The sequence below is a fragment of the Lotus japonicus genome, chromosome 1, assembly GCF_012489685.1.
Source record: "Lotus japonicus ecotype B-129 chromosome 1, LjGifu_v1.2".
Classification (NCBI taxonomy): Eukaryota; Viridiplantae; Streptophyta; class Magnoliopsida; order Fabales; family Fabaceae; genus Lotus; species Lotus japonicus.
In genome coordinates, this window is record NC_080041.1 from 71,653,272 (window position 1) to 71,677,334 (window position 24,063).

General features: G+C 37.0%; 1 protein-coding gene, 2 long non-coding RNA genes and 1 pseudogene across 3 annotated transcripts; 2 read left to right on the forward strand and 2 right to left on the reverse strand.

Moving 5' to 3' along the window:
* Positions 1–4,011: 4,011 nt before the first annotated feature.
* On the reverse strand, positions 4,012–5,731 carry LOC130746121 (60S acidic ribosomal protein P1). Its single transcript, XM_057598655.1, has 3 exons — positions 5,573–5,731; positions 5,256–5,471; positions 4,012–4,244 (listed from the first exon to the last, which is right to left on the reverse strand). Exons 1-3 carry the CDS (start codon positions 5,639–5,641, stop codon positions 4,191–4,193), a joined length of 339 nt encoding a protein of 112 aa, XP_057454638.1. The 5' UTR covers positions 5,642–5,731; the 3' UTR covers positions 4,012–4,190.
* Positions 5,732–8,516: 2,785 nt separating this feature from the next.
* Positions 8,517–11,100, reverse strand: LOC130732012 (uncharacterized; annotated as a pseudogene).
* A 1,840-nt stretch (positions 11,101–12,940) lies between these two features.
* Positions 12,941–13,869, forward strand: LOC130746126 (uncharacterized). The gene is made up of 2 exons (XR_009022016.1): positions 12,941–13,695; positions 13,785–13,869. It is a non-coding gene; the product is annotated as an uncharacterized LOC130746126 (long non-coding RNA).
* An 8,222-nt stretch (positions 13,870–22,091) lies between these two features.
* On the forward strand, positions 22,092–23,790 carry LOC130732013 (uncharacterized). The gene is made up of 2 exons (XR_009016915.1): positions 22,092–22,413; positions 23,580–23,790. It is a non-coding gene; the product is annotated as an uncharacterized LOC130732013 (long non-coding RNA).
* Positions 23,791–24,063: the final 273 nt, after the last annotated feature.

Below are 24,063 nucleotides of genomic sequence, written 5' to 3' on the forward strand. Positions count from 1 at the left end.
TGGAGGTTGTCTTCCTATAATAACTTGGATAAACACCATAAAAAGGAGAAAAAACGCGATTGTTAAGACAATGACAACAAGAACCGATAAAATGCACAGAAACACCCATTACGAATTATAAAGAACTGAAAAATTCCAAGCTCACCGAGGGAATTGAGGTCAAATTCACCTCAAAAAAACCCTAATTGAAGACCCGGGTCATTCAAAATCGAATAGAGAGACATGTAATAATAACTACAAATTGAAGTAGGCGACAGTGATTTGATGAACACCATACCAAAAGGTGAACAATTGAAGTTCACAGATCGACCCTTTGCGAAGATGGAGCTGAAGCCGAAGGTGACGAAAACGAAGCTTCTGAATTCGAGAAAACAGAGAGGGGAGTGATTAGGGTTCAGATACGAATTTATGAATCGCGAACGGGATTGGGCGCCACTTCAATTCAGCTCATGGAGGCCACGGCGTCACGACGGCCTTTGAGAGAAAAACGGGTTTGTGCCTCCACTGCAAAACCGGCCCATATCTCGTTTCAATCATCAATGTAATTGTTTGACAAAAATAACTAACGGCCAATATAAGTTTTTTTTTTTGGGGGCCGAGGAAAAAAAAACAGGCGGAAAAAAAAAAAGAAAAACTAGAGCATCCAAGTCCTAACTAATTAATCTATTCGTGGGAGGAAGAATGGCATCGTCGGAGGTGGGGTTCCCGAAAACATGAACTGATTGCGATTTCCATCAGCTTGCTTGTTCGCTACTGAGTTGCAACCATTAGGAACATGAAGAAGTGTGACCTACCAATCAAGATGCAGCAGTTGGAGAGTAGATGCCAGTTCAGCACTATATATGGGGAACTGACCAATGCCATGTTGCGGAGGAGATTAATAGCTTTCATATAGTATGATTCGCATCGAATCCTCATAAATCCCTTTAGACAACAAAGAGTAAGCCCTTGCTAGATGGTTGAATCTTTGCTAAAAGTGTATTTCTGCCACCCAATTAAGTCATGAAACTGAAGATCCACATGTTGTTGGAGTCTCACACAACACCCCCATTTAAGTAATTACCGTTTGACAGGATATGGCTGCCATCTGAGTTCACTTTCACCTACTGCTAAGGTGAAGGGATCTAGCAATCTGAAGAACCAAATTTGTCAAAAATAGCTGAGGAAACTAAGAGCAGCTTCATGTCCTAGAGGGAGAAGGAGATGGTGCACTGCACCTACTTCATGGGCCAAATATGCGGTAAAAAGTGGAGTTGTTGCGCCAGCACCAACTCCACCACAAGTGGGTGAGAAACGCATCATTCTTGTAGGGCTAAGCATAAAACTCGGACCGACCCGAACCCGAGCTATCCGAGTGAGATAAAATGTTCTCAGGCGGTTTTGGGCAGTTAATCGAGTAATCGGGTGTAAACTTTCAGTTTGTTAAGGGTAGTTTCAGTTGGTTTTGGTTTCATTAAAGCTAGCTCGTCGGTACCCGAAACCGACCGAAGGTATCATAAATGAATTTTAAATTTGAATATGTATCAACACATATTGTCTAGCTGTGCAATTCCAACATTGAATTTTATTATACTACTTTTTTATTGGGAAGAGTTAAAGTTTATGGAAATTTCAAAGTTTATTACTCCTCAAACTAAACTAAAAAACCATTAAACATAAACCCATTCTCAATACTCTACCTTCCCAGTGTCCTTTACCCTAACGCAATGGACCACATGGCTTGATTATCCGATTGAAGATCTTCATAGCCAAAGCTTCGCCCACCGCGAACATCAAACGCAACACTAGGTTCTGCTTTAAATCTACCACCTTATCTGCCTCTTCCTCCGCCCACCTCTCTCACACGCCTCCACCAAGCCCCACACGTTCTTCTCCAACTCTCGCTGGGCCACCATACACTGGATCTGATAGTCGCAATCACTGCAAGCCCCACGCGTTCGTGTAATTGCTGGATCTGAACATGCATATGGCGGATTACTCATTCGCTTCGATCAAAGGTTTTTAAAGGTGTGGTTGGTCATAGTCTTGTTGGTCAATGAAAGATGAAGCTAAGGATTCATTAGAGTGTGTTGAACTGTTGATAATCAATTACTTTTATTTTATGTATTTTTTATCTTCTCCGCAATATGTTTTCAAGGCTTTTTCTTCTTTGTACTAAGTTCTGTTATGTGTAATTCTTCTTCTCTATTTTTTTTAAACTTCTCTAGTCAAAACCGCCCGAACCGTTCACCTAAACCGCCCACCGTTTCAACCCGCACCCGAGATACCCGATGCATAGTTTGGTCGGAAATGGGTGGAGGTATGGTTGATTCAAAACCGTTCAAACTTGGTATGTTTCATCCGAACCAGACTGTTGCTCAGCCCTACATTCTTGGTGCGAGTGACGATAAATTGCAGCCAAACAATGAGGTTACAACCAAAGAAGTTATGCGATAAGGGGAGGTTCGCTTGGAGCCAAACTTGACTGGCATGTGGGCAATCCCGAAAAACAGTGTAATGCGTCCTCTAAAGGGCAAGAGCAAAGACTACACCAAGAAGCATCTACCAATGTCCAAAAATAACAAATAGCATTTGTAGGAAGCATTACTTTTGCCTTCCAAAGATGAAAGCACCCACCGTACTCTGATTTGAGAGTCGGTAATATGTTGCAGAATGGTTGTGCCTAAGTTGAGACATGCTATTACATGCCCACGAATCCTGCAACGCAGAGAAGGAGGGACCTGCCATAGAATTAATAGCTTTTAAGCAGACCTCAAACAAATCAGTATAAAGCACCTCGAAATTCCAAGTGTCATCGTGCACAATCATAAATGAAGGAGGTTGTGTCACTAATGTGAACAAAGGGAATCAGGTCGCATAAACGTCCTAGTCTAATCCAGTCTTTGTACCAAATGTTAGTTGCACTTCTATGAACCAAGAAGGAGAACCCCTCTCTATGCTCGTGGAAAGCACGATAAATACCTCTCCAAACAAAGGAAGCTGACCCTATCAACTCATAAGAAAAGAGAGCGCCATCTTTGAGGTATTTAGCCTGAAAGATGCTACTTCATAAACATTCTAGATGAGAAATGATATTTCAAACAAGTTTGTCGAGAAGAGCAATATTCATAAATATGGTAGATTTAGTGCTCCTTAAGATTTAGACAAAACTACCATCTCCCAATCAACAATCAACAAGATTCCAGCTTGTGAGGGAGCCATTAGCTGCATAGTATAGATTGGAATAGAGGATATCACTAACTTAGCCAAACGAAGTCTCCCCACCTTATTTAACAACCTAACCTTCGAAGAGCCAATTCCTCCATTCATGCTGGCAATAAGAAAATGGAGCACCCCATTCCTTGGAGATCTATAGGTGAGAAGAAAGCCCAGTTACTTCCTCAAATCATTGCAGCCAGAAGCTAAAGAGAAGGACAGGAACTGTAGCAATATGTAGAAAATGTCGCACGGGAGATGATCACAATGAGATCTAAAGATTATGATCACATTTGGGTTTGTCTTTGCAAGTCAATGTGTTTGGGCAACTTTAAGGTTCATCTTCCTTCTATTGAGATTTCTAAGGCTTTTTTGGTTTTCATCTTTTTGCTTCATATGTAAATGTTGAATAATCAAAATTTGTCACATCCACCAGGTTGTGTAACGTGAAGGGCAATAGACTATTTGAACCAAATAGCAATCGGATTGGTTGTGGACCAAATAGCAATCGGATTGGTTGTGGACCAAATAGCAATCGGATTGGTTGTGGACCAAAACGTCCAATGAAAACCCCAATTTCTCTTGAATTAATTTATCTTGTTCATTTTACCCATTACTCATATTACGAAGTCAATGAATCATTGTACCCATATTTTGGATTGATCCTTAAACCAATAAAATTGACAGTTTTTCATAAAATATTAAATAATTGGCATTGCTTTCCATGAAAACTTTTTGGGACAATTTCTTATCACTTAGATTCGTATAAAGACATCCCTAGATTTGTAAAAAGCAGCAGAATAAAAAGAAAACAAGTCAATAAGAAATTCGATTGCCACAAATATATAAAAAAAACACCACCAAAGATTCAACAATTATGATAGTAGATTGGCTAAAACTCAGCTTCAACAAAAAATTTATAGAACAAAACAAGTTTTCCAGCAACTCCTCACCGAGAGGAATCAGGACTAGCTACAGCAAACTATAAGAAAAACCTAATCGAACAAGCTGAATCCCATGTCATCATCACTTTCTTCCTTTGCCTCTTCCTGCAAACCCAAATCAGAAATGAGTTAAGAGCAAAACAAATGCAGCCTTGCATGAATTGCAACCAAAATTTATGTAGCACAAGCAATTATTAATCATTTTGGAAAAAAAAGAACTACAAAACAAGCAGAAAGGAGAAACTTAGGCTAAATTAGAGTATAAAATAACGGTGCAATGCATGCTGATCAGAGTAGAACCATATGCAAACTTGAGAATAGGAACATAATTAGCCAACGGGAAATACAATAAATCCAATGGAATTCATGCTGATCAGATTAAAATCATGCGAATTTGAGAATGTAATCATAATTCATCAACAGGAAATACAATAACTCCACTGCAACGCATGCTAATCAGATTAGAATCATATGAGAACAAGAGAATATAAACATAATTCATCAGCAGGAAATACAACAAATCCAATGCTGACCAACCATAAAAGGCTTGGCTATGAAGTTGAATCCTATAAATCCTAATTCAAGAGCTCATGTTCCAAATGAACCAAGCTATAATACCCAAAAACTGCCATCTAAGCAAACAAAATTCCATTACCAACCTGACTTGTTTTATCTAAAAAAAAACACTTTAGACTAATTCTAAAGAAACAATACCTACAGGTTTACATATAGTGGCTATACTGGTAAGACTAAACTACTGGAGATTGTAATGATGCAGAACAACAGTTACACATAAATAACCCTAATAGCCTAATTTACAACTACAAAGATCTTGATAGCAATTAGCAAATGATACAAAAAAGAGAACTAATAACCCCAAATCAATCACAAATTCCAGCAAGATACATTACAGAATAAAAATAGAGAAACACGCAACAGTAAACAATGCTCCAAACGCAGATAGCATACTTGCATCTTTATGAATAAACTTCAGAAACCAACGTACAATGGACAATTCATAATGCAAAACAATATCAGACATTGAAAAATAATATATTAAACGAGAATATCACAAGAGAAGCAAAATGTTTAAGAAAAGGGCGTCAAAATCAGTACCTTCTTCTCCTCCTTAGCAGGTGCAGCGGCAGCGGCGTCACCACCACCAGCGGCGGCACCAGGAGCGGAAACGGCAACAGCGGCACCGCTGGCGACACCAGCGTTCAAAACGAGGTCATCGACGTTCTTGTTCTGGGCAAGCTTAGCGAAAAGGCTAGGCCAGTAGGACTCGACGGTGACATTAGCAGCCTTCAACAAAGTGTTGATCTTCTCCGCCTGGAAACAAAAATCAAAACAGGAAATCAAGATCTACGATGATACATGGATTTACAGAGAAAACAAAATCAAGAAGAATTGGAAGGAGGTGAGAAACTCACGGTGATGGGGATTCCATCGTCGTGGAGGATCAAGGTGGCGTAGATGCAACCCAACTCGCCGGCAGACATTGCAGCGATGAGATTCAGATGCCTGCTGCTACTTCTCCTGTTGTGGGTTCGGGCACGGAAACAGAATTAGGGTTCTGGAATCAGAAGGCGTGAAATATATAGATATATAGTGCTCCTAGGGTTTCTTCAATTTGGATCCCATCATATGGGCCGTGAAAATTCCGGTTTGTTAGGCCCGATCTGAAGTAAGTTATCTTTTTTTTTTTTTTGAAAGAAAGTAACTTATCAAATTAGGTTTTATTTTTATTGGGATTGTAGGTTTAAAATTAGTGGACCTTATTTTCCGATGAAAAAATAAATAGGGGACCTTATACTTCATTATTTTACGTAACCTTTACTTCATTTAACTTTGACTTTGAAAAGCTCTGAAAGTGTTGCTCATGCTCTTCTCCAATGCTACTGGACGAGACCAGTTTGGTATGTCTCCAACCTGCAAGCTAGACCAAGCCAGGAAGCCATAAACAGCTTCCAATAATGGTTCATGAGCTTATTAGAAAGATTGAAAATTGACAAGCAGACGCCGGAAGAAAACATGAGAAAGGTGGCTCTTATACTGTGGAATATTTGGAAGGAGAGGAGTGAGAGTCTCTTCCAAGCCAAGATGCCAGACCCACGAGCAACGGTGGCAAGAATCAACTTAGAAAGAGACTTTGTAGGTTGTGATTTTGGATGGATTCCAAGTGAACAAAACCAGGAAGCTCACGGTCTGGCAGCAATAGGAGTGGGATAAGCTTTCTCTAGCTCTCCTTTGGTGCACTGGGCAGTTTTTTGTTGTACTTGCTTTTTAGACTGTGATCTCTGTAGTCTCAGTTATGAGCATTTATTTCGCTGTCTTAGTCCCTATAAGCTAGTGTACCTAATTTGCTAAACTTGCCCTAACTGATTTTTGCATTTGGTTTAGCGTTTAATTAGGATTATGGGCCTTGTCCCAACACTTATTTTATCTTGTATTGGTTGGGCCTTAGCCCATTTTCTATGAATGAAGTAACAATCATTGACAAAAAAAACTTTGACTTTGAAAAAAAAAATCAAAGTTGACAAGCAGACGCTGGAAGAAAACATGAGAAAGGTGGCTCTTACATTGTGGAATATTTGGAAGGAGAGGAGTGAGAGTCTCTTCCAAGCCAAGATGCCAGACCCACGAGCAACGGTGGCAAGAATCAACTTAAGAAGAGACGTTGCAGGTTGTGATTTTGGATGGATTCCAAGTGAACAAAACCAGGAAGCTCACGGTCTGGCAGCAACATGAGTGGGATAAGCTTTCTCTAGCTCTCCTTTGGTGCACTGGGCAGTTTTTTGTTGTACTTGCTTTTTAGACTGGGATCTCTGTAGTCTCAGTTATGAGCCTTTATTTCGCTGTCTTAGTCCCTATAAGCTAGTGTACCTAATTTGCTAAACTTGCCCTAACTGATTTTCTCATTTGCTTTAGCGTTCAATTAGGATTATGGGCCTTATCCCAACACTTATTTTATCTTGTATTGGTTGGGCCTTAGCCCATTTTCTATGAATGAAGTAACAATCATTGACAAAAAAAAACTTTGACTTTGAAAAAAAAAATCTGAGACAAAAATCAATGTTCATTAAACTTGTTTTGTTAGCTCAACAATAGAGATTACATTCAACTTTTTTTTTGTGTGAATAAAATGATAGAATGGAGAGAAAACACATTCAGACTATTAGAAGGGTGCCAGTGGGAAAATCAGTAGTGACTCATTCCTAGGGTATACATGTCGGCTACTTCCTTAAGTGGGTTCACATTATGCCTAATGGCCCCAAAAGCGTTAGGGGATCTCCATAAGTAGGATTGCTCATCAATTAAAATTTTAGTTAACCTAGGGGTTCGAACCCTCAAACAATGAGAATGTGAGAGTTAAGCTGGTAATATGTGGAAAAAATGTGTGTTAAAACTCCAGTTGAGAACTCATTCAGCAAGATTAGCATTAGAGGAGAAATGTCATCCCTAAACCATAAAGGACCACTCTGATTATCCTGATACGGGTATAGTAGACTCGGGTCACTTAAGTCCATAATAAGAAGTTTTTCACCACCATGAAAATTGAGTTTGTAGCCAAAGTAGGGGTCATGGCAAGGAACCCCTATAAATAGAAATATCATTTGTTGGTTTGAAGGTCAAATATTGGAGGCTAGCTAGGCCTATTTCATGAAAGTACATCATAATCCAAAATAGAGAAACCAAAGAGGGCATCCCACAGCCTTGAGAATTAAAAATGTGTTCAATCTTGAATAATAAGAATATGGTTAATGTTGGAACCAATAAATACTCATACAAGCTCAAATCTTCAAGATGACTACAAAGACATGAATCAGATCATGATCTTGTATGAGGGTGCAAGATGTTGGTTTCTTATCCAACTCCCACGACTTTCTCTCATCTTATTTATTTGACTCAACAAGAGTGCATTGATTGACTTCATTTAGAATCTACTAACTCTAATCTACTAAGACCATTTACAGTGGTTCAACACTCTCAACACCATTTTTCTTCTTCCCAACACTCCACATCATTTTCTCTCTCCAATTCAACACTCATTCATCTTTTACCCACTCCAATGGTTTTTCATTCAACACCCTACCCCACCACTTTTTTATTTCATATTTTTATTTAATTTTATATTTTTGTTTTTATGATTACATAAAATTACAATTATCGATTTAAATTAAATTAAAACAATAAACACTTAACAATTTAATTTTTTTAAATATAGACAATAATTTATTTTATTTTCTTAACTTAAAATGCAAAACAACAAACTAAACACATAATAATTTATTTTATTTTCTTATCTTAAAATGCAAGACAACAAACTAAGCACACAACACACAAATAACGTAATTAGTACGATACAAATCATCTTCAATCACGAAACATTCAAAACTTTGTCCATATGTGCTTCACTAGATCTGCTTGCAGTTCGTGATGAACATTTGGATCACGCAACTCGGATCTACCACGCACATGATTTGCAAAAGCGGGTAACACCTCGGTCGAGTATGGTTGCGGTGTACTAGATCCACTTTACCCAGATTGCTCAAAATCGATCAAACTTTGAGAATATAAATCTCGTTCATCCTCAACAATCATATTATGTAATATGATGCATGACCTCATGATGATACCCAAATCAGCTATGTCCCACAAGCGAGCTGGTTCACATATGATTTTAAAACGATCTTGAAGCACTCCAAATGCACGTTCGATGTCCTTCCAACATCCCTCCTGATATTTTGCAAATAACTTATCGGGTTCACTTTGAGAAAGTCTAATCGATTTGACGAAAGTTGGATAAGAAGGGTAGATACCATCAGCTAGATAGTATGTCATATTATAGGGACGTTGATTCACAAAGAAATTCACACTTGGAGCCTTTCCCTGTTCCACGTCATCAAACACTGGTGATCGATCTAGAACGTTTATATCGTTCAACGTTCCCGGACATCCAAAAAAGGCATGTCAGATCCATAGATCATGAGATGCAACTGCTTCAATAATAATTGTTGTGGTTCCCTTATCCCCTCTAGTAAATTGACCTTCCCATGCTTTAGGACAATTTTTCCACTCCCAGTGCATGGAGTCAATACTCCCGATCATGCTTGGGACCCCCCGCATTTCACTAACATGTAGTATTCTTTGTAGGTAATCTTGGGTTGGTGCTCTTAGGTACACTTGCTCATACAATCGTATGATTCCTTTACAGAATATACGTAAACACTCCAATGTTGTAGTACCTCCTATTTTGATGTACTCATCGACCACATCTGCTGCCACACCATATGCTAACATTCGCATTGTTGTGGTACATTTTGCTAAGGGTGATATACTTTCTTTATTGGCTGCATCAACTCGCTGGGTGAAGTCGTTATCACTATTTGAAAGGTTCCCAACGATTCGAAGGAAAACATGTTTTTGCATCCGGTACCGACGACGAAACATTGCATCGTCATATGTAGGCTCATTGGCAAAGTAGTCGTCAATTAGCCTTTAGTTTGCCGCTGCATGATCTCTACTGAGATATTTTCTACTACGAGGTGCACTATCTTCCAATATTTTGTTTCGACGCTCTCTAAATCGGTTGACTATATAAGTTTCTTCAATTTCACATTTTTGAACGTATGTTGCGATATCAAAAGGATATTCTGATGGATCCATTTGTTGTGAAATTTGATGTACATTGGAAGAGATTTGGGATATTGGTACATCAATGGATCTATGAGTCCATATATATAAGTACATTGAATGGTGGACACTGACGGTTTCGAAATAAGTTATCAACTAGAGTTAATTATCAGATAAGGACTAGATTCGAATTGAGTGGTACATGTTCAAACACAGTAACCCATACATTAAAGCCAAACACTACATACTTGACGCCACTTGAAAATTATTAAAGCAAACACTACAGACTTGACACCACTTGAAAATTATTAAAGCAAACACTACAGACTTGACACCACTGACAAGTTTGACCGAATATAGACAAATACTCGATTGAAATTAATTTCCAAATAACTCTTGGGACAACTGCTTCAACAGCTCTTTCTTACGGTCATCGAGATGCTCTTCGGAACCTAGCTTTACATACAATTTCATTTTCTTAGTATGAGTCTTGTCTTTCATCAATTGGTTAGCCTCCAGTTGCATCAAGGCTATCTTGTCCAATCGTTCAAGCTCTTTCTCCTTGAATTGTTTGTATTCAGCCCACTCTTTGTCCACCACCTCCAAGACAGCTTCTCTGCTTTTCTTTTTACCCTTTTTTTTAGCTGCCTCCCTACCCATTGGACGAGCAATCGATCCTATAGAGTTTGTGCCACATGCATCACTCTCGTGAGATCTCTTAGATCCACTACTTCCTGAGCCAATATTTCCTCCTACTTGACTACAATAACGTGGTTGATCACGGAGAGCGTGCCATTCTGCCATCAAAGTAAATTGAACATTCTTCCCACTTACGTATAATTCCTGCGCTTTTGCCAAAATATCATTCTCTGACCAACCGCTTCCTTGCAAACGCTTAGCGCCATCATAAGCGCCAATCCATTTACCCAGTATTTTGTTCATATAATTAAAACGGTTTCGGCATGCAACTCCATCGCGCTGAGGATCGAATGAGCAATGCTCATTACAATACTCAGCAATATCTCTCCAATATGTTTCTCCTTTATGGTTTCTCCCGACAACACTGCTTGTTCCATATTTAATCCACCCACTAATTAACACCAAATTTTGTGCAGTGTTCCATGCTGGTGACCGAGTTTTCTTGCTCTTAGGAGTTGAATCTTATTGATTTGGAGTGACTTCATTAGCAGCTGTCATGCCACCAAGAGTTATTTGTGTTGAAAATTCGGGAAATTCAGGTGCACCAACACTCGGAAAATTTGCATTCACCATTGGCATATAACCAACCATTAAACGGGGGTGTTTGAGATGGATATCTCATCATAGGATGAAAGTTTGGAACAAAGGATGACTAGTTGAAATTTGGTGCCAAACCAAAATTATGTATGTTTTGAGGACGTTGGTTGGAAAATTGATTTGGATCTTGATAATTGTTGGGATTTTGGTAGCTAAATGAGCATTTAGAAGAATTCTGGGTGTTGAAATGGTAATTGTTGGGATCCATTTCAAAACAAAAGCTAATAGAAAGATAATAATATTAAGATAGTGAAAAACTTGGTTTTTTTTTTCTGTGTCCAAATCAAACGAACCAAGTCTCTATTTATAGAGGAAAAAAAATCATGAATTTTGGTTAAAAAATATTTTCCATTCAAATTTTTTTGCAATGAAATAATTGAATTCAAAAGATTAAGGGCCCGTTTGGTGACCAGGACAGGATATGATAGGACAGAATAATAATCATATCCTGTTGTTATCTGTTGTTTGTTGCGCCAACAGGATATGATAACACTATCTTGTCTTCTATCCTATCCTGTCAATCATGTGTAAAAGTTATCTTGAGAGGGGAGCTAGGATAGAGCAGGATAGGATATCAGTTATATATTTTCTTTCAGTATCCTAACTCCAAATTAATTTATTTTAATATTATATAATTTATAATTTATAATAATATTAATTAATAAATATAAAAATATTAATTTAACTAAAATAAAAAATAAATAAAATTATTATTCATAAATAGTAAAATAGACTACTCACTTAAAAATATTGATTTATTAATAATAATAGATTAATTTAATATTTTCATCTTCTATTATTTAAAAATTATTTATCTACTTATATAATAATTTAAATATAAATTATTTTTGAAATAATAATATTTTTAATTTAGTTAATTTTTATTGTTTATCACGTGTCACAACTAAGTGAAAAACATTGATTACAAATATTGATTTTTTAATAGTAATAGATTAATTTTTTATTTTCATCTCCTATTATTTAAAACTACTTATCTACTTATATAATAATTTATAATTCAAATATAAAATACTTTTGAAATAATAATATTCTTAATTTAGTTAACTTTTATTGTTAATTATCACGTGTCACAACTAAGTGAAAATCAATATGTTAACTGTATAATTTTATTTAAAATATAGGGTATCTTCAAAACAATAAAATAAGCTAATTAATAAAATTTAAATTAATTTTATTTATTTTAAAATATAGACTCATTCATGAAAGTGTAAAGAAATTAAATTTAATAGAATGATCAATTTTAAATGTATTTTTTATTCAAATATAAATCTGATACATTTTTCCTTATCATATCTTGTCTTTATCATGTGCACCTCAAACACAGGATATGATAAGAATCTATCCTGCTCTTATCAAGTTATCATATCCTGTTGATATCCTGTTCACATATCATATCCTATCCTGACCACCAAACGGGCCCTAAGATGATAAAAATCCAGACAGCCAATCAGAAAAGGCCACGCGTCCTTATCTGTTTGCAACACCACTTTCTCTCTCCTCCATCTAACGCCTCACGCGCCTTGTCCCCTCGTGTCCTGCACGCGCCTGCCGCGACGAACCAGAACGCGCCAAGTGTCCCTCCTGCGTCAGATTCAACATGTTGAAGCAATTCATCACCTCTCTCCACCACATTATCTTTCAACAATATTCAACACACCATTGCACTCTCTCAACTCTAATTTCCTCCCCTTTCAACACACCATTGCACATGGTCTAAGCCTTTTTATAGGGTCATTTCTCTAGTACCCCTCTAAATAGTAAATGAGTTTCATACCTTTAACTTTACTTTATCATATTTTTTTATAATAAACTATATTCTAAAAAATATCCTACTATCTCACTTTCAATCGGTACCAAAGGAACACCATTTTTATAGTGTCCAAAGGCAAATATCTATACAAATTCTCCCATCTTTATCCCATATTCAAAGCTTATCATCGGAGCACCTAATATCCACAATTTTTTTTTGTTGTGTAACTTACACAACCACATAAAATGACCCTTGTACCCCTCGTCCAAGAATTATTTTCCCTATGTGTCCTTCAAGTTTAATCAACTCAAATTATCAAATAACCTCTTTTTTCTCTCAGATCTGTTTTGACAAAAAATAACCAAGCCCTCTTGAAGAAGATGATCTCCGCGGCGGCGCATGGCGGCAATGTCGCCGGAGAAGAACTGAGGGTTGGAACCTCTTCTCCTCGTGGTGGGGGTCATCGTGGCGGTGTTCGTTTCTTTAAAAGCCGTAGGAATCAACCTGTAAAAGCCATTTACAGGTGGTGGCGGTGGCGGCGGACGGCGGCGGAACGACGATCTGACTTATGGGTTTTTCTGCGGACCGCGAGGGAAATACGATGGTGGTGGTGATTTCTTCAGATGGTTTGTGGTTTGGCCGGGATCGGAGAGAGAAGATCGCGGTTTTAGCCATGCATCAGAGGAGAAGAAGCCAGAGTGGTAGAGGTTAACAGCAGATCTGGCGGCGATGGTGATTGTTTATGTTTCTGTCATTATTCCAAGTCTAGAAAGCCCAAAATCAACAACCTTTGATATGAAATTCTGGACCCAAAGTATGTTGCTTCGTTTAATATCTCCATCTGGGCGAAAGGTACCCACAAACAACGTTTAGTGCCTTTTTCCTTTGAAAACCTTTCTCTGATTCACCTCAAATCGCTCAACTGTGTTGTGTTTTTGCAGCACAAGTTCGCACCAAGAAAGCCCAAACCCCAGGCAAAGCCACCTAAAATGTAATCACTTGGAAATCAAAGCTTTATTAGTTTCATTCTTTGTTGTGGAGAATTTTCTGATACAGTGAAGAGTTTCTGTTTGAGCCTCAAGATTTGTGAGAATAACACTTAGCTCCATTCTTATCCAAAATATGCACTCCACCCCAATAATAATCTCACAATTACACTTAACTCAATTCTTCTCTAAATTCTACACTCCACCCCACCCCTTTTAACACCATCCAAAAAATGCTAACGAAATATTATTTTAACTCAAAATTAATTAATTTAAATATAAATACATTACATTATGTTCTAACTAAATAATAAATATACTTTTTTTAAAAAAAAAAGTAGCACGAGATAATCATTGCTCATTCAAGTAAACAAATGCTTGTTATTTGGAGGGCAGCACAAATGATTTACAATAAAGCATGTTCTGGCCTTCTTGGTGTAATTCCAAATTCATAGAACTAGAACATTTCTTAAACGAGAACAACTTCTGTTTTACTTCTTTCAGATATGAGTTACGTAGCTTCCAGCTAACTTTGAAATCATCCTCTTCAAGGCAACAACATTTTTCATCACAAATTTAGCAAAACTTAACTCAATGTCAGAACCATCAAAACTCAAAAACTTTACCACTAAGTTTACTAAAAAAATTTGTCTATAAGTTTACTAAACTTTCAAAATATAATTGTTTTATGACGATATGTGATTACCTTAGTTATTAGGTTGTATGAGCACTTAAGCACATGACATTTTAAGTTCTAAAATATAAGTTGTTTAAGGTTATACACAGGTATTAAGAATTCATCATTTAATAAATATTTTGACTAAAATACTCCATATTTAAATTTGAGTTATATTAGAGAGAGAAATATTTTGACCATAATAAACATCAAGTTTAATTATTATTTTTTATTTGTAGGTATTTAAAATATTTTATAAATATTTAGAATATTTACAAAATTATAGTACAATTATTATTTGGTTAGAGGATAATGTAATTTATTTATCATTTATATTTTAATTAATTAATTTGAGTTAAAGGAATATTCCGTTAGCATCTTTTGGATGGTGTTAAAGGGGTGGGGTGAAGTGAAGATTTCAGAGAAGAATTGAGCTAAGTGTAATTATGAGATTATTATTGGGGTGGAGTGTATATTTTGGATAAGAATGGAGTTAAGTGTTATTCTCATAAACCTTGAGGGGTGAGTGTATTTTACTTTTTTTTTTTTTTTTAAACACTTGCATTTTGTTGAATTTGGCTTTGGTTTCATTTCTATTCGGGGATTTCTTTTTGGTGATGTAGTAAAGCAAGTGATGAATGGGAAGATGAAGAAGATAGTGCTGCAGATAGAGCCACTCAAGCTCGCTTGCGTAGATGGGTTAATTAATTTTGGAGGATGAATGATTAACTATGAAACCGAACAATTAATTACATATCTTGTTCCTGTAATACATAGCCAGTAGTATGTATGAACTATTTTGCTAAATAAAAATTTCTTGGATGATTTGGGTTGATTAAACATGAAGGACACATAGGGAAAATAATTCTTGGACGAGGGGTACAAGGGTCATTTTATGTGGTTGTGTAAGTTACACAACAAAAAAAATTGTGCATATTAGGGGGCTCCCTTATCATCTGTCACTCATAACAAAAATTGATCTCATCTTCAAGCAGGCATGAAGTCGGGTCGGGAATTTGGTTTGACACCCCACCTATTGGGTTTCGCACCCCACTTTATTAAAAACGGGAATTTAAATTCCGATTTTAATACGAAAAAAACGGAAATTAAAAAACCGTTATGTATTTTAGCATATATGACACATTTTCAACCGTTCATTGCATATAAAAAACAAATCGGAATTTTAAATTCCGTTTTGAAAACGGAAATTAAATTTCCGTATTGAATACATGGGGTGCCAAACCCAATAGGTGGGGTGCCAAACCCAAATCCCAGTCAGGTCAGGCTTGCTTCATAATATAATTTTTAATTTTTTTCCAGTCCAAACATAACTTTACACGAATAGTATAACAAATATACCAATGATTATCCTTATACATAGTTTGGTCATACGATGACAGTGACACTTCAACAAGAAAGTTATCCCAAAATGCAATTGAATCAAAGTTGGCTTACCATTTATTCAGAGCCAAAAAAGAGTATTTTTTATCCCTTATTAAAAGAGCACTTTAAAATGGTAAACTTTTCTAAATTTTCTAGTCCAAAGAGGGTGAAGGTTGAATACACACACGCAAATGGTTCAACTACGCGTCAATGCAAGAAACTTCTACACAGTCCAGTTCAAAGTCCACACGACACGAAACAGCACCATTTTGAGATAGAAGCTTCATGAAAATTCCAAGTCAATCTTCCTCCATTCTCATCTCACCGCGTCTCCACTAATTCCAACTTCATCAATATAAATACTCCTCACCGATCATCATTCAATAATCAAACCAAACACATCAACAAACTCATCATCTGATAGCAAACACATTAATCAATTCCAATTCCAATTCCAGTTCTTCACTAATTTCTCTAACACACCCAAGTCATCACAACCATGTTTATGTCTATGTTCAGCCACTTTGAGATCGCACAGGGCCAGAAGTGGAGCTTTTCATTGGGTCCAGTTAAAGATGGAAACCCAAAGTCCAACACGGAGGGCGCTACTTCTTCTTCCTCGTCGCCGCCGAGCCCAAAACCGCTAGAAAAGACCAGAATCCTTCACCGTCCGGTGGATCCCAGCAGAAGCCGACCCGTTTGAAACCGAGGTTTGCGCCTGAGCTGGATGGCCTGCACTGCTTCGAATACATCGTGCCCTGTTGATAGATTCATTTCAGATTTCCAATTCTGATTAATCATCTCAATTTATTTATCTTCTTCACATCATAGCAACTTGATTCTATTTATTTTTACTGTATAGTTTAATGATTTAATCAGTAGTTGAGATATTGATGTACTGTGTGCGTATGTTTCAAATGAAATGAACCTTATTCCTTGTTCTGTAACTATCATACTTGCAATTCTAGTATTCTACTACTATATGTTAGGGCCAATTCCAAGCAATACTGATTTGAAAATGAAGAAAATTGACATCGGGTTAGGAGAATAATTATCAAAGATGATGCCCACTTGAGTGATATATATTATAGTATGCTTCTAAATTTCCAATTGTTATGATGATTATAATTATGTAGCATGCCATGCAGGGCCAAGCTTCACCCTGTACTGCAGACTGCAGTAATCAATTCATGTCAATAAATGGCTTTGAACATGTCTTGGCCAGTTGGCCTGTGGTTGTGCTCTAGCTTTCGTCAACTAGGATTAATGATATGCAAAATAAGAATAAATGAAGTGATCTTCTTTCATAGACCTGACTACAATATTATCTATATACTTGTATTAATTTTTTGTTCATAACTCCTTGATAATTAATCTTGAGACTGAAAAACATCATCAATCATTCACATGTTCCTAATTGTTAGAATAACAACGCTTATATATAAAGATCACATAAAAATCACTAGATCAGAGTAGTAAGTGAAATTCTGGCACAAGTAGGACAGATGTTCTACTCGATGTCTAAGACATCTTGTATAACATATCACACTCAGTAAATTAAGATCGACAAATTGAGTAAGTAAACTGCAAAATAACACAAGAGATTGTTAACCCAGTTCGGTGCAAAATCACCTACGTCTAGAAGGTTTTTTACTCGAGAAAGATAATACACTATAATAGATAATCAAGTACACAAGGTCTTAGATGAACAACTCTTGTTCATAGCCCTTTCCCTATTTCTACCAGTGGCTTACTACTTAGTCTTCCCCCTAAGTATGAAGCCCCTCTTACTTTCTCTTACAATCACTGCCACACTGATTGTCCCTTACAACAAGAGCAAAGACAGATCACACGATCAAACAACTGACACAAACTACTCTCAGCTTAATCAAATGCAATATGTGCTGCTAAGAGAGTTACAAATCACAACATTATGAACTCACAAGATAAACCCTAATTCTCTATATTGAAAAACGTAACCTAGTAATTAGGTCTTGGTCTTCACATATAACAGTTCCTCAGGCCTTATTTTCAATAGGCTTGAGCGAACAAGGAGTCCATAACAAATAACAGAAAGTCCATCTTTTTAAAACTGCACCAAATCTTATCACTTAAGATTTGAACAAAAGATAGACTCTTCCACAATCAAACCCTTTGATCAAATTTGCTAGAATCAATTTGATCACATTTGCTAGCATCAATTTGATCACACTTGGCATATTCTCTTCTCTGAACGGCGCACATAAGCCTTATCAACAACCCTAACTTGTTGACCACTTGATCAATCCAACGCTTCTGAAATAAAACACGTAACCACACACAGCATGCCCACATGGACAAATGCTACATCTAAGATGCTACAACATCGTGTCCCACATCTTGCCACAAAACACACTTAACTAAAATGTAGACAATCAAGAACAAAGGAACAACAATCTCTCTCTTTGTTAAATTTTAGCTAATATCACCATGCTATCACATAAGATCTTAAAATATGCAAAGAAGCTTGGATAAACATATCAGAGTAAAACGCTAAGGCAGCACATAGAACACCTTCCAGCATCATAGCTATTTTCAGCAGTATCACACATAATCATACTCCAAATTCCAAACATAGCAGTATCACACATAAACTATTACAACTACTGAACTACTGCCACTATCATGCATAGCTACCACAAATCACATCTTCCAAACAACCAAAGCAGAACTACCAGCTAACAAACATATGCACAACATAAACTACTACTCCCCCTTATTAGCAGAATTTGGGAAAGGATAGCTGAAACAACCAGTGAAGAAAACACAACCAAGTTCCATAGTAGCATACCAGAGTAACTAGGCAGAGTGTATCATAACCAATGTCAAAAAATTATTACAACCCAGAAGTCAGACTAAACAACCCAGTGGCTGACAAAATACATCCAAATGAAAAGAAATATCCTAAACAAAGCACAGCCTACTCAAAAGAGCTCTCAGAAGTAGAGTCTTCTGCAGTAGTAGCTCCTCCTTCCTCTTCCTCATTGTCTTCATTTGAATTTTCCTCCTCTTCTTGTGCATCCATCTTTTCATCCTCTTCTTCAGCAGGATCTCTCACATTTTCAACAGATGTTGCAGTCAACTTTTTTATGAGTTGATCAAAATTATGCTTTCGAACCTTGCTAGCTTGAATGGTTTTTTGAAGAGACTTGGAGATCTCTCTTAGTTCAGCCAAAATGTCATCCTTACTGGAACCAGCAACCCTCTTGGCCCCACTTGCACTAGCACCGCCCTTGGCAGCAGACACCACAATGTTTAGAGTGAAGACTTGTTTAAATGACACATGCAGATTAGTAACCCATAACTCAATGGATTAATAGGATTTTTTATAAATAAATTAATAAATAAAATATAGAAATTTCAAGTCACTTATCTTCAATGTGATTAGACGATGAGTCATTGGTTATTTAACCCAAAATTTCTCACAAGTCATTTAGACAACCCCTTAGAGTGAAGATAGCTTGTTCTTTATTTTTCTTCATCTCATAAGTTCGTGGCAGTATTTTCTGTTTGAAAAAACAGCTTAATTAAGCACTGATGTTATGAAAATCAACTATATATATGCATAAGCTCTTTTTCATAAGCTATCTTGAGTAGCTTATGAAAATAAGCTCAAAATCTACCATAAGTTGTTTGCGTAAGCGCTTATGCTATCAAATAAGCTCGAATAAGCTCTTCCAAACAGAGCCAATTGACTTTCATATATGAGGGCCCTATTTAATCAATATGCACCATCTTAATTATGTTACTATTGAGATATTATTGCATTATTAATTATTGTTTAATAAGTTGCTCATTCAACTCAATCAAGTGTTACGACTGTGGTAAATTCTGTGGTGCCCTGAATTTTTTTTGGGTGCAGTACCCGTATTAAGTAATTTAATAGATTATTATCATGTTATTTAAGGTAAGCACTACATATTTAAATTTTACTTTACTTATTAATTAATTTTATCTCATGAAATTCATTTTTTAATGAAAAATGAATGGGTGGTTAGAACGAATGATGATGATGAAGATGCGCGTAGAATAACCATGATTGATGGATGAACAAAGCTCAGAAAATACAACTCGCAAATCTCACGTCCCTTAGAATGGAACGCTGCATTACTACGATAGAACAAAATCAAAATTTTAACTGGCACATGAATCTTTATTATCGAACCAACTCATTTTAGGTACCACACATTAATCTGGCTTAAGGTACCCCAACAAGCACCTACGATTGTTCCCGTGTCTTGCCGCCTTCCATTCATCGGCGCATCAGGTTAGGCTTTTACCAACTCACTCCTCCATAGGCCAATCTATCTATCTAAGAGTTCTAATCCTATAATCATTCGATATGATGCATGTTTCAATCCAAGCTAATGTTAATTTATATGTTTTGTTCACAATTTTCCAAATCCTAAACATTTTGCTTAGTAGACTTCGTGAAGTAGTCCACTAGCTGACACATTTTGGTCCTTCTTTATTCTAAGCTAAATTCAATTCATTTGGTATTACTCCATAATCATATGAAGGGGGATAAAACTTTTACATTTTAATTATAACGTAATATCTATTTTTTAAAAAACACCTACCCAACATGTGGTTTATATGTAGTTTCTATTTAATTGGCCGCAAGTAAAATGAGAAGAATGAGCATACCTTTTCTGGAGTTAATTTGACCAAATATCCCTCACATGCAGTTCATGTTTTAATTATTGCTGCCAAAATTGTGTCCTCAAGATGGTAAAACCGACCAAGACTTCAATGGGTGCATATGAGATGTTAGTATATGGTACATTGTTACTCCATTAGGGTCAACAAAAGGAAGAAAAATTAAACTTCATATTTCTAGGCAATAATTTCAAAAACAGCAGAAAGTTATCGAGGAAGAGGAAATCTGAATAAAAACAAAAATATGTTGCAACTCCAAGCATGAATGGACTGTGGAGGTTCGGAAAAACTAAGCACGAGCTAAATTCTTGATGTGGTTCCTATCATCCAAAGACGTGGCCTTTTTTCCTTCACTGAATATTGCAATTCAAGCTTTTATATTTATTTAGCATATGGCTGGAAAAGGATCCAACAAAGGGTTAAATATTCACCACTGGCCATATATAGGTTCTAAGGTTCCCACAGAGATTGATGAAATTGACATGATGGAATAAAAGGAAAATGGAAATTAACTACTACATCCTTATGTGAATTTAGAATTTTACTGATCGGTATCATTGATTTTATAAAATAAGTTGAAAGAGTAATTTATCAATATTTTGGTTCCCACAGAGATTGATGAAATTGACATGATGGAATAAAAGGAAAATGGAAATTAACTACTACATCCTTATGTGAATTTAGAATTTTACTGATCGGTATCATTGATTTTATAAAATAAGTTGAAAGAGTAATTTATCAATATTTTTACAAAGCCCAGTTGATGCGTAATCTTTTTTTTTTTTTTTGAAATGAGTTGATGCGTAATCTTGATTAGATAAAGTGTCATCGAATCATTGTAGTGGGCTTATCCGCATATATATAACTTCCAAGAATATTATTAAGTAATGTTCTTCCAAAAAAAATTGTAGTAGGGTGCACTATGGTGATTGTAGGTTGAATGCTCTGGTTGTGATGGTAATGTCCGTAGTGAAGCACGATAAGGAATGATGTGTGATGTACTTGTAAAAGATACTGTGACGCTCAAATCAACTTTAAGATTAGAGAGAAATAGAATCTCAAAGTCTAAGAATAATTAAGAGTTAGTAAATGAGTAATGTCTGAGAAATGTAGAATCAATTAAACCTCTATTTTTAGGCACAATAATCTTAGTTTTTGTGATTTGAGGTCTTTAGGAAGTCTTTATAGATGATGATCATCTTTATTAACCTTGTGGTAGTTCATTGAATGTTTCGGCCGCATCCGCTCGACTAGTGTCTAAATGAGATGTTCCTTATCTTATTCATCTCAACCAGCTTAGATGGTCCTCATTTAATTGTGAGACCTTTAATTTAGACTAACTGTGACGTAATGGCCTTGTGATCATTTGGGCCGGCTAGAATGGGTACCAATTTTAACTGCGGAGGCAATGGATCTACCTTGCTGTAGGATGACTTCAATTCATATGAAATAAAAAGGGATAATGTAAATTTCATAATACTTAGGAAAAATAAAGGCATAAGGAAGTAAGTCTATGTTCCCCTTATTTCAAGTTTACTTTGCACACAGTTCAAGACATTGCAAACGGTAAAGCTTTTTATCCATTTCCCTTCTTTATAGACCATTGTTTGCTTCTCTTGATCAACAGGGTATCTTCTCAATTCTTTCTCTATGTAACTCTTCTCCATCACCTTGCCATTTATGTCGTTAAAACTCAAAGACTAGTTGTTCATTCCAAGAATTAAGCTTTCAAGGGGAGCAATGGTTATGGAAGCTATTTATGCTGCTGCTGTCCCTGCTGTTGCTGCTGCAATTGGATTTTATTTCTTGGACAGAAACCATGTCAAGGTAAGAAAGGCTATAACCTATAAGTATTGTTTTATATCAGCATCAAACATCAGGGCATGTCAAGATAAGAAATGTTATTGTTCTAGGACGGGGAGAAACCGCCCCCGTCCCAACCCCTCGGGCAGTTCTGTGATACCCCGATTAAGCATAGACCGGTTAGGGGGACGACCGGAACAATACAGGAGAGGTACTGGTCCGGGACGAGGAGAAACCGGTACATCCCCGTCCCTGCACCGTGAACGACCCTTGAGTCCCCACAGACGGCGCCAATGAACCGGGAGAAGCCCAGGATCCTCGGAGAACGGGAAAGTGGAGACGACAGAAGTGCTGAGATGATCGAGGGAAGGCTGGTCGTCCCGGGAGGGGGGCCTGCAAAGAACTCCGAAGCTTAAGTCAGATGAAAGGGAATTTTGTGAGGTTTAGAGTTAGAGAGAGTGAGAAAAACGTAACCTTGTGCCTGGAAGTTTGGGGCCTATTTATACTCTTAAAAGTCTCCCGGGTGGGTCCCAGATTGACAGGAAATGCCATGAGTGCCTAGGGTTCCTGAATTGACCTTAGTTTCCTCACCGTAGGATCCTCCTGTAGCAGCTGTCCTTTCACAGAGATCTTACGGTTTAGGCTTCAAGCGGTCCCTCCTGGGTCCTTGGGATGTGACCTTAGCCGCCAAACTACCTGTCGAGGGATCCGTGATGGGATAGATGGTTTGGTTCAGTCTACTCGAGCTTGGAGGTCGTTTGACCCTCGGTCGCTTCTCCTCGGTCAAAGAGGGTTTGTCGTACTCCGCAAAAAAGGTTATCCCCGGTTGACGATCGTCCCCACGACCGGTTTAGTGCCCGACTGGGGACTCAAGGGTCGTTCACGGTGCAGGGACGGGGATGTACCGGTTTCTCCTCGTCCCGGACCAGTACCTCTCCTGTATTGTTCCGGTCGTCCCCCTAACCGGTCTATGCTTAATCGGGGTATCACAGAACTGCCCAAGGGGTTGGGATGGGGGCGGTTTCTCCCTGTCCTAGAACAGTAGTCCCCTAGTTTCGGTCCACTCGGGGAGTGGAACAGGAACTAAAGCTGGGCCGTAGGTAGTGTGGACGGTTTTCTCGTCGTACTAGAACAGTTATGTTATTGTTTTTATATTCCTGAAGTTATAAAATATCTCATATGTAATGTAGGAAATGAAGAGAAGGCTTCCGGTATCTAATAAAAGAATGATAACAAAAGAAGATCATGCGAACACGCTTCAAAAGCCAAAATGGGCACCCCAGCTTGACGGATTGCATTGTTTTGAAACCTTGGTGATGAACTAAATTGGCTTGAGGTTGTTTGTAATACCTGTGCTAAAATGATGAATTAATGATGATAAACTAGATACTTGTTTACTTATTCTCTGATATTTCCTCCTCACAACCCATTTTTTTGCTATTTATTCTACATCATATCCTTGACTACATCCAAAACGACATAATATCCTATTTTATCAGATAAATTTGAATGTTAGCTGTTGAAAGTTATTATACAACCACAAATATACCTTCTTCCTTACAAATGTCATATCAAATGAAATCAATTATATTGTCCTCAATTGGTTTTTTCCATCAAATGAGTTTTTGTAGTCCCACTTGATTTTTAAAATTAATATTCAGCTTTTTCCTATCA

Bases quoted from the DNA above. Each gene is read 5' to 3' on its own strand.
- LOC130746121 (XM_057598655.1), bottom strand. From the start codon at position 5,641: ATGTCTGCCGGCGAGTTGGGTTGCATCTACGCCACCTTGATCCTCCAC. The intron at 5,472-5,572 runs GTGAGTTTCTCA...TTTTGTTTCCAG, and splicing joins ACGATGGAATCCCCATCACC to GCGGAGAAGATCAACACTTT. The intron at 4,245-5,255 runs GTACTGATTTTG...TTGGGTTTGCAG, and splicing joins CTGCTAAGGAGGAGAAGAAG to GAAGAGGCAAAGGAAGAAAG.